General features: G+C 39.6%; 1 protein-coding gene across 1 annotated transcript; it reads left to right on the plus strand.

The window, feature by feature from the left end:
- The first annotated feature begins 960 nt into the window (after window positions 1–960).
- On the plus strand, window positions 961–11,214 carry LOC136750065 (ficolin-1). Its single transcript, XM_066704827.1, has 8 exons — window positions 961–1,085; window positions 1,179–1,310; window positions 2,409–2,462; window positions 3,450–3,485; window positions 6,050–6,177; window positions 6,722–6,851; window positions 8,030–8,164; window positions 8,954–11,214. The coding sequence occupies exons 1-8, from the start codon at window positions 1,004–1,006 to the stop codon at window positions 9,199–9,201; spliced, it is 945 nt and encodes a 314-aa protein (XP_066560924.1). The 5' UTR covers window positions 961–1,003; the 3' UTR covers window positions 9,202–11,214.
- Window positions 11,215–11,693: the final 479 nt, after the last annotated feature.

Raw genomic sequence — 11,693 nt, forward strand, 5'->3', positions numbered from 1 at the left:
GCACAATTTGCTTGATTGCCTGTGCCAGATATTGTGCAAGTAGATACGGCCTCGTTCCTAGCTGCACTAGTAGAGCAGCTGGCGTTGCTATTGTAAGCGGAGGGTGTGAGAGTTAACCTCTGTAGCCCCGCTTTGTATATGCTGATTCTAGAAAGTTCCCAGTAGAGCGTGACTGCAGTCCTTGCTCTTGGGTGGCTCTGGTGTGCCACTACAGGTTACTGTCTGGAGTTGTGCTGCAAGGTCGCGCGGGAGTCCTAGCTCCTGGCAAAAGAGAACGAACCTGCGCTGACATCACGTTTTATAGAACCGGAAGTGGAAGGGACCTGTTCTGAGTGACGAATGCAGGGGCCAGTTGCAGCTTTGATAGTGTACGTTTTCTATTGGTTTCCTATGGAAGTGCGCAGAAACCCCCCCCTTCCCCTTGGGCAGTGCTTCCTTTTTCAGATAACCGGGGTTTCATTTGCAACCTATCGTTTCTATTTATAGCTCTGTGTACTAAATGACTAATTGAATATATACATAACATTAAGTTTGGACTTATGTGCTAGTGTTCATGTGAAGACCAATGAGGTTGCTGAAAGCTGATCCTGACCAAATGGCATTGTAGCCACGAAACCACTGATCAAGCAATGTAAAAACGTCTAACTGACTATACCTGATACATCAGTAGAAAATGTTTAGAAGCCATATTTGTTATTAAAAAAATCATACTTCATAATCATAGTTCTATTTCACATTTTACATTTTAGATTTTTTGTTCCCACAAAAAATACAGTCTGGTTTTGTTGGCAAGTGTGATTTATTTTACCGTAACAACACTTTTTTTGTTTTTGATCTGGTAGAGGAAATATAAAGGTTAGAGGTTACTGCTGTCCCTTCTCTCCTTCCTCCTCTGTAACATCTGTTCAAAAACTACGGAAAAGGAGACAGGACGATCTGACTGTATAAATGCAGCTTTTGTCTCTTTGAAGCCATCAGTCCTGACAGCCAGACTGGCAGCACAATGCTTCTCCAGAGGCTTCCTGAAACCTTCATTCTGGCCTTGTGCCTCTGTGTGGTCGCTGGCACAGAAAGCACCTGTCCAGGTAAGTCCTGTTTGTCTCCCTGTCTTAGTATTCCCATCCAGGTTAAAGAGACAAAAACAATTGAGAGGATTTTTATGTGTGTCTGTGTTTCAGTGGTGAAGGTTGTGGGTGTGAACAACAACGAGAGAATGACCCTCCTTCAGGGCTGCCCAGGACATCCAGGGACAGCGGGCAACCCTGGCAATCCGGGCACCAAAGGAGATCAAGGCCTGCCAGGCCTTCCAGGTGAGGCCCAGCTGTTCTGGCTTCTCCTCCAGACTGCACTGCACCCTTAACTGACACAGAAATATACACAGATTGTATCTATTTAGGGTGCAAACGTTGCAATATCGGCCACAATTCCTGACGAACGAATTTGTGAACTACACAATTGCTATTCCTCTGTTGTTCTGATGTTGATCACATGTGTAACAGTAAAGGTTAAGCTGGGTGTCAGGGTTAGGGAATGGATTACATAGCAACTGTTATGCTTTCTCCTCTGAAAACTCTCATCAAAGCATCAGGTGGTGTAATAAATCAGCTGTTTTTTCATCACGGTTGTGGTTCTGTCTGCGCTCACCTTTCTGTATGTTTGCTGAATTATTATTCCCAATCACTAATATAAGACCTTCATTCATGTGTTCCTTGAATTCATTCAAATGGTTCAGATTTAGAAAATGATTGAAAAAACTACAACTTTGTTTTCCCCTTTGCAGTACAATCTTATTGCTGTCAAAGATGATAGCAGTTTAACTTGATATTCGAGTGAATGAAGGGGTGTATTAAAATAATCTAATCACTTTGATGTTCCTAACAGTCTTCTTTTTTCTTTGTTGTATTTCTAACCTTTGTCAGTGTTTCAGTTTTTGTGTTCTCCCATGATGTGTGTTTGCAGGCAATACATTGCACACTGACCACACTGTCCTACTCAGGTTTAGACGTGTGTGCTTATGATTAATGATAGTTCAGGAAATAGCTAGTCTCTGGGAGTTTTTACACAGAGCTTAGCTGTTCCAGTCTTTTTGTTGTTGTTGTTTAGTTTAGTTTTTTTTGCCTTGCTTGACAAATTTGTGAAGTATATCTCTACCTTCATAGATATTTTTTTAATTATTATTACCGTAGACTGTAAATATTCTATCTACCCTTTTGAACCCTCTTTGCACCATGTATACACTGTAAATAAACTATATCTCTATCATTCTTTTTTGTGGTTGTCTATTGCAATTTTTTTGTCCTGCCTGGGCCTCTCATCATTACTTGTTGATATCAACATTTTGATGAGGAAAAAACTTCCAGTTGTATAGGTCACTTTAACCAACACTAACTGTCTTTTCATCTGTTTAGGTTTGAAAGGGGATTTAGGTGCATTTGGAAAGATGGGACCAACTGGAGCTAAAGGTAAATAACAGGGACTACATTGTCCTTCTGTCATAGATCATATAAAGTGAAGAGAGGTATCTTCAACCCAATCGATATAAAGAGCCCTGGGGCAATGCAAGAGAAAAGGGAATTTGTGCTTCATTGGGTATCTTTATTTTAGGGAGCAAAATTCACTCTGCATAGGCTGTCTACATAACACCGTTTATTTATATATTCATCACTAATCATATTTAGCACAAATGTTTCAGTATTTTGTAAAGAGATATTCTTTCAAATGCAATGTTTAATGTCAATATATAAATGATTCCTATGGTAGTAAAATGTGCAGATACCTCCGGTGTACTACTTTCTTTTTATGTTCCTTTTCCAAGGTCAAGGACAAGGTAAACTTTATTATCCCACAAGGGGAAATTCATATGGTCATACACATCCTGTTTAAAACACAAAAATACACTATACATGCTGGGTCTATTCATTTTTGCAAAAACTAAAACTAAACATGAAAACAATAATTTGTAATTGGAAAGATAATGAGCAAACACCTCTATTATTATGGCAAAATCTGACACCAAAAGCCTTAACACCTGAAAAATCACTATCTTTTTCAATAAATGTTTTCAGTTTTCCAGTCTTTGGCTTGATGTAGCCAATGATCTACAGTTCATAGATTAAGGGTCACTGCACGTATTTAAATATTTATTAATGTTTGGCAATATGATTAATTAATTAATTAATTAAATATATTTGTAAATATTGTACATTATTTTAGGAGAAAACATGTCAGATATTTGTCTGATAGCAAGAATCTGAAAAGTAATATACAAAGCTAAATATGTGATGCTTTGGAAAAATATATATAAGATAAAGATTAACACAGAAATAAGACAATACAGACCGGACACTCGCAACCTAAGAGATGAAGGGGTTGTAGAGCTATGAACCTCTTCATTATTTTTCTATGCATTTTTATGTGTTTGTATATATTTTTTCTTTTTCTTTTCCCAGGCCAGAAAGGAGAGCCAGGGAATCAGAGTTTGACTGGTGAGTTCATAATTGGTCCTGAATACAGGATAAATGGATTTGAATGTCAACACATTGAACAGAAATCACTGCACATCAGCAGTAAGACAGGAAATGACACTGTTAATGCACAGGATGTAAAAAATCTTCAGAATTATTCAGAATAATACTTGTATTTCTACAATATGAGTCATTGGCTCATATTTTTTTATTATTATTTGGATTAGCATCATTATCTTTTGTTACATATAGCCACACATAGGGAACACTGTTGTCATATATAGTTGCTTTCTCTGAAAATATGTAGTGGCTGCACAAAAGGGAGGTAAACAACACAAGTACAGCTAAGAGGAAGATGAGTGAACATGAGAATCAGAATGAGAGAAATATATACAGCTGAAGTGGCTGAGAACAGGAGACATGAGATGGGTGGAGTTCCAATTGTTACTGAGTTGAGAAAGGAGCTTTATCCAAGATTAAGTGCCTAAAACACACTCATGAACAATGGAGCGATAACTTCCAAGGACCCGCTAGTACAGAGGATCACCTTTGGGTGGAAAGTATATGGAGAGGAACGATAAAGACAAATGATCTGTGTAAAAGTGCTTAAAGGATCGCATCCTACATAACTGTAGTTAACACCCTTCCTTTGAATGCATGCTATTGGATGATCTATTTAGTTTCATGAATGCTAATTGAATCATACTCATAGATCAATTACTTATTAATAATAATAATAATTATTATTATTATTACTTATCAAGGGTGACTTACAAAATATAAGAGCATTACAAAAGTACAATAATACAGTACAGTTCAAAACATAATACATGTACAAGCCAAAAATTAAGTGCCTAGGAAAATATACAGTTAATACAAAAGTCACAAGATTGTAGTAGCTGATAAGTGCATACAAGGTGTGAAGTCATAGTTAAGAGCTAAGGGGAGGGGGGCATAGGGGAAATCAAAATTAACAACACAAGTACTAGCAATGTAAAACCAAGAAGTATGGAAAACGTTACATAAGTGCAGTTTAACAGGAGAGATTAGCCAAACTACTAAATTACGGGTACGGTCTAAAGAGGTGTGTCTTAAGAATACACTTCTGAACACCAGAAGGTGTTCAGGGACTCTGCTGTTTTGACTTCAGTGGGAAGGTTTTTCCACCACTTAGGGGACAGGGATGAGAAGGAGCGGCTCTGGAGGAAGGGGAGTGGAGAGGAGGCAGAGTTAGTCTTCTGGCACAAGAATACCGGAAATGGCTAGAGTGGATGTACACAGAGGTCAGGGTCTGAATGTAGCTCGGTGCAGTCTGGTTGAGACAGCGATAGGTGAGGGTCAGTGTCTTGAACTGAATGCGAGTCAAGACTGGGAGCCAGTGGAGGGAGCGGAGCAGTGGAGTAGCGTGTGTGAATCGGGGCAGAGAGAATACCAGATGAGCTGCAGAGTTCTGGATGAGCTGGAGCGGTGGGTAGTAGTTGCAGGCAGGCCGGCCAGGATGGAGTTGCAGTAGTCCAGGCAGGAGAGGACGAGCAGCTGAGTTGAGTAGTTGGTGAGGAAGGTTTGGGTTTGGCACTGATTCAGCCGATAGAAAACTTCCAGATTCCAGTTGATTATGATATGCACTAAGATATAATTGATCATTACTTATTCAAAACTAAATTTAGTTTCAATTTAGCATGAATACTTCCTACTTAATCTTTATAGGTAATTAACAATAATCATCTTCATTTTCATCATCATAATAAAAGTGGGCACTCCTTTTTATGCTTTCCAATGCAAATAGCTATCATGGTCCCCTAGCGCTCCCCCTCTATCCCCACTATGGGCCGCCATGTCCCTGCCTTCTCCCTGCTCTCGTCACTCTTTCTATTAACATTCCAGTCACCCATGTGCACTCCTGTTCTATCCCTCTGTTTCTATTCCCCCTGCACCTCCCAAGCCTGGTTACTGCTTCCCTTTATAATCCCCTCACTTCCCTCAGTCGGGGCGAAGTTTTGCCAGTCCCCACTGCAATTCCGAGCCCTGTACCTCCGAGCCCTGTTCCCTCGACCATCGCCCGTGACCACGACCACGTCTTCGCCCAGCCCTTGTTTGCCCTGCTTTGCCGGTACCCGACCCACGCCTGTCTGACCATCCTGCGATCCAGCACTGCACTTGGGTCCTCTGTTCCCGAGGGAAACGTGACATATATATATATATATATATATATATATATATATATATATATAATCTTCATCATTATCAGCAGCAGTCTTTGCTGATCCACTTGAATCCAACTGTGAAGGCTTCCCCAAAATTGTTTCAATTTACAACGTTTCCTTTCCAGGTTACACAAACAAAGCTTACAATCTCATCTTCTATGTGGACATCGTCTTGGTTTTTACATCATTACACATCTGTTGAGATCCATTCTATTGTCCATTAATTAATTTTGTATCTGTTCTTTACACCCCATCCCTTCACAAATCCTAGGGGGTCATAATATATGAAGGACTTGGCTAAAGTGACCAAATCCCAGCTTTTTCTCAGTGCTCCAGGCTCTTGTCCAATCCGCTGTCAGTGTGCCAGTGTTGTCCTCTCAGGGCCTGGAAACTGCAAGGACCTGCTGGACCTGGGGAGCTCCCTGAGCGGCTGGTATACAGTGTACACAGGGGAAGGCAACCCCATACGCGTCTACTGTGACATGACCACTGATGGGGGTGGCTGGCTGGTGAGTGAACTGATGGAGCTTATCTGTATAATAATGGAAATTAAGTTATGAATAAATCCCACCTGCTGAAAGATCTGAGGGTTTAATGTCTCAGCTGAAAGAAAAAAATCACATTTGAAGAGAGTTCTATTGGGTTCATAGCAGACTCTAGTCCCCTCACCTCTCATCTTTGTGTTAATCTTAATTGCATGCATATGTCATAATGAACAGCTGCATATGTGTGGGAATGAGAACTAAACAAACACCTTGGACAACCCCAATAGACATATGTAGAATGTTAATATAATACATTTTGGCCTGGACTCACATGACTAAGGGAAAGATGACCTGGCCATGAGGACCAGGCCATTGGAATCCCCCCATAAATGCTGGGAAGGTGTGATTGTTGTCAGATGCTTTGTAAACTGGAGGTTGGGTTGTCCTCCTCCTGAACTTCAGTTTAAAACTCCATGAAGTATAAACTGTAAACTGTATATGTTATGATGGCATTGAAAATTCAACTCCACTCAGTTGTCTCACTCCTCCCCTGGGTGCGTGGTTGCAGGTCTTCCAGAGGAGGATGGATGGATCAGTGGATTTCTACAGAGACTGGGCCTCCTACAAGAGAGGGTTTGGGAATCAGGAGTCAGAGTTCTGGCTGGGGAACGACTATATTCATTTGCTGACCAATACAGGTAAGTTTAAATTCATAAACATTTGGATTTGGAATAGTTCAGGAACCATACCATAATTCCAAACATTTGCACACAAGATTGAATTGCATTTGGAAAGTACCATATTAAATTACATACAAACAGATTTTTTGAAGGCTTTTTTAAATGAGAAACAACAAGTTTCAAGTTCCATTTAATCCATGGTAGTCAATGGAGCATGAACTTACATGGATGACCTAGGACTAATGCAGGGCTGTAACTAGGTCAGGGTGAACTGTGTGATTGCCCAGGGCGCCAAGTCATTGGGGGCGGAAAAATTACGGAAATGTATTTTCAATAAAATACTAATTTTGTTTTGCTGTTTTCAATGTTGTCTGTTTTCAGCTGTCAGTGCCGACAAACATTAATATGATCTTTGACGTCCCCTTGCGGCCCAATGTGAATGCGTCCATAGGATGTACAGTATTGTAAAAATAATAGGTTACAAGGGTTTAATAAGTCACAAGGAGTGAATACTTACAAAACTTCACGAGGTGTGAAAGCCAGGGAGGGGGTTAAATAGGGAAGCAGAGGACCTGGATGCATGTTATTATTATTATTATTATTTTTATTTTTATTTCTTGGCAGACGCCCTTATCCAGGGCGACTTACAACATAAGTGCAAACAAAGTGCAACAATACAGAGAAGTACAAGGCATCAATCATTACAAATTCAATTTGGCTAAAATAGCAATTCAAAATACATTTTACAAATTCCAATTTACAATTTACACAAGTACAGTAAGTGACTTCCTACATCCTGGACGGTGAAAGCTAAGTGCTGTCAAGATGTAGGGTCACAGACAAGGGCTACAGGAAAGGGAGCAAGGAAAGTGAATAATTGCATGAGGGGAGCTGGGAGAGGAGACCAGTATGGTCTGGTGTGGAAGTGCTTAGAAAATGAACAAATTATTATAACTCATATCATTAAAAAACAAACACAAAACATGTTAGGGGGTGCAAATATACCTATCAGTATTCTCAGTAAAAGCAAAGTATCCCATGCAATTCAGAGGGTTATACATTATAATGAAAGTACACACATAATACTTACAATATAATTATAATAACCCTGTAGCATCAAAGCAATCTATTAAATTTACAAAAACTAAAATTGTGAAAATATTTGAATGTTGTCTCATTTACTCTTGTTTTCAAAGGAAATTATGAATTGAGGATAGACTTTAAGGATTTCGACAATGTTTCTACTTTTATTAAATACCAGTCCTTTAAGATTCTGGGGGAATCTGAGAACTACAAACTCATCCTGGGTGGATTTGAGGCTGGTGATGCAGGTATGTTCCCCGCTGTGATGCCCAGTCCTCTCTTCAGCTGCTCCAAAGAATTATCTAGAATCCAGTGCAGCATAAAATAGTTTAAATGTATTCACTGGCAGGTAAAGTCATCATGACAGTAGAGGTTGAGTCATGACTTATTAAAGGTTATGGCTAGTTACAGCTTTTAATAGTTTTGGTGTATTGTTTAATACATATAAACAAAAATCAACTCAACAAATCATAATCACCCCAGACAGGATTGGTAATAATACAATGTTAAACAAAACACTGTAACATTAATTCAGAATTCAACCTTATGTGACTATTTACCAGCATGTAACCATAGCCACTAAAATGTTACTTATGAAATAACAAACTTAAAATCAAACTTTTCAGTTTCCCAGTAAGGTCAACAATACTCACTCCAAGAAAATTGAAAGTGAGTAGATCACTTCATTTCAGTGTGGTTTAGACCAGTGGTTTTCAAACCGGTCATGGGGCACCCCCTGCCCTGCTGGTTTTTATTCCAACCGAGGTCTTAATTACTTAATTTAACTGTATATTGCTTTGTTAGTTCAATTAAGAATTCAACTAAGCAGTTTAGACCTTGGTTGGAACAAAAACCAGCAGGGCGGTGAATACACCAGGTCCGGTTTGAAAACCACTGGTTTATACTATATTACTATATTACCATATAAGGGACCTGAAATGTCTATGTTCACATTACTACTGAAGGACCAAAGAGATCTTTATTGAATTCCTAGTCCTCTTCAACTCTCTGAAAATGTTTTCTATCTCTGTCCACAGGTGATTCCTTGACTGGTCACAACAACCTTCTCTTTTCCACCAAAGATCGAGACAACGATGTCTGTGATTGCTGTTGTAGTAGCATGTACAAAGGGGCCTGGTGGTATGGGCAGTGTCACAGCTCTAACCTGAATGGTCTCTACCTGGGAGGAGCTCATGAAAGTTTTGCTGATGGAATCAACTGGGAAGCTGGGAAAGGCTACAATTATTCCTATAAGCGCACAGAAATGAAAATAAGACCCCAGTGAGAGATCACGTCAGCAGACAACGCGGCGTGAGAGCTATTCTATTCTCATATGCTTCTCACTGCATATTAAGAACATAAGAACATAAGAAAGTTTACAAACGAGAGGAGGCCATTCAACCCATCGTGCTCATTTGGTGTCCATTAATATCTAAGTGATCCAAGGATCCTATCCAGACTATTTTTAAATGTTCCCAAACTTTCAGCTTCTACCACATCGCTGGGTAGTTTATTCCAGATTGTGACAACTCTCTGTGTAAAGAAGTGTCTCCTGTTTTCCATTTTGAATGCCTTGAAACCCAATTTCCATTTGTGTCCCCGGGTGCGTGTGTCCCTGCTGATCTGGAAAAGCTCCTCTGGTTTGATGTGGTCGATGCCTTTCATGATTTTGAAGACTTGGATCAAGTCGCCACGTAGTCTCCTCTGTTCCAGGGTGAAAAGGTTCAGTTCCCTCAGTCTCTCAGTAGGACTTTCCCTTCAGACCTGGAATAAGTCTGGTTGCTCTCCTCTGAACTGCCTCTAGAGCAGCGATATCTTTCTTGAAGTGTGGTGCCCAGAACTGCACACAGTATCCAGATGAGCTCTAACTAGTGCATTGTACAGTCTGAACATTACTGCCCTTGTTTTAAATTCTACACTTTTGACAATATACCCTAACATCCTGTTTGCCTTTTTTATTGCTTCCCCACATTGCTTGGATGGAGAAAGTGAGGAGTCCACATAGACTCCTAGGTCTTTCTCATGCGTTACTTCATCTAGTTCTATTCCTCCCATAGTGTAATTATAGTGGACATTTCTGTTACCTGCATGTATTACCTTGCACTTGTCCACATTGAATTTCATCTGCCAGGTGTTGGCCCACAACTGAATATTATCTAAATCCCTTTGAATAGCCTGTGCTGCCGAGATTGTATCTGCTGAGCCACCTATTTTAGTATCATCTGCAAAATTGACAAGTTTGCTAACTATCCCAGAGTCCAGATCATTAATATAGATTAGAAAAAGCAAAGGCCCTAGTACTGATCCCTGTGGAACTCCACTAACAACCTCACTCCAGTTAGAAGCGACTCCTCTAATCGACACCCTCTGTTTCCTATACATAAATCAGTTCATAATCCATCTACTTACATTACCCTGAATGCCTACAGCTTGCAATTTGAGGATCAGTCTTTGGTGTGGAACCTTATCAAAAGCTTTCTGAAAATCTAAGTATATCATATCATATGCTTTCACATGATCTACAGCTGCAGTTGCATGTTCAAAAAATTCTAATAAATTAGTAAGACATGATCTGCCTCATCTAAACCCATGTTGACTATCTCCAAGAATATGGTTTTCATTAAGATGCTCCTCTATTTTCTGTCTAATCATTTTTTCCAACATTTTATGCAGTGATGCAGGTGAGACTGATTGGTCTGTAATATTCTTCTTTAAAGTAACTTATTAAATACTATGACAGTCTATTTTAGCAGGATACATTTACCACTCACTTGTACTGACTAATATAGCACAGTGTCATAAGGTAAAGACTCAAGCCTGCATTACTTTGAGTCCAAGGCATGTCAAGACTACAAAAAAGAAAAAAATTGAAACTTTGCCCTGATTGCATTAAATCATTATATATTTAGTATGCTTCTGAAACATCTCAATAATGCCACAATACCAGTCTCCTAAGAGCCATGAAATTTGTCTGGAATGTACTGAAAATATGTACTGATTTGTGTTTTTTTTGACAACATAGTCTGTCCCTTTTAATGACCTTTCCATAAAGAATATGTTTTTTTGAAGCCAACTGTGGCCCCTGTCAATTTCTGTAATTGGGCTTGAGGTGTGGAGCGTTACTCTGTCTAATGTGAAGTTTATGTTGACTGATACAAGTCTCTGCTATGTTCGTGCACCAGACATGCAGTAACAGTGTTATAATTGATGATGACTGGGTATGTTAATTAGATGTTCCGACATACTGTTGACCACCCTCTGTATTTACAGTAGAGAATAAAATGCCCTGTACAATAAACTCTCCACGTGTCACAGCTAATAATGATACAACACCAAATTATAATTGATATACTTTGACTCAGTGCAAAGCTAATCTGTTTTAATTTAATGACATTTACAAATTAAGTCAAATTGTATTGCAATTTTGAAGTACCACACAAAAACTAACACAGAGGTATACTACAAGCATACAAGCAAAGATACTACAAGCATTGTTTTGATTATGGGCAGTACAACCCTACTGATTTAGAGACAATAAACAATGTACTACTTCATGATGTTCAGGGCTCTGTAGGCTCCCTGTTCCTGAACTTGTGGTCTCCAGTTGAGCCTGGGCCCTGTGTTGGCCCCTACTCCTGGTGGTGTCATACTTCAGTTCAGTTCCTGGCCCCTTCCGACTCCCAGCTGTTGATTTCATTGGCATCCAGTTGGGCTTGGTCCTATGTCCCCTTGGTGGCTACCTGCTCCTGAATATATACATATAGATATAATTTATCT

The sequence above is a fragment of the Amia ocellicauda genome, chromosome 5 (genome assembly GCF_036373705.1).
Source record: "Amia ocellicauda isolate fAmiCal2 chromosome 5, fAmiCal2.hap1, whole genome shotgun sequence".
NCBI lineage: Eukaryota > Metazoa > Chordata > Actinopteri > Amiiformes > Amiidae > Amia > Amia ocellicauda.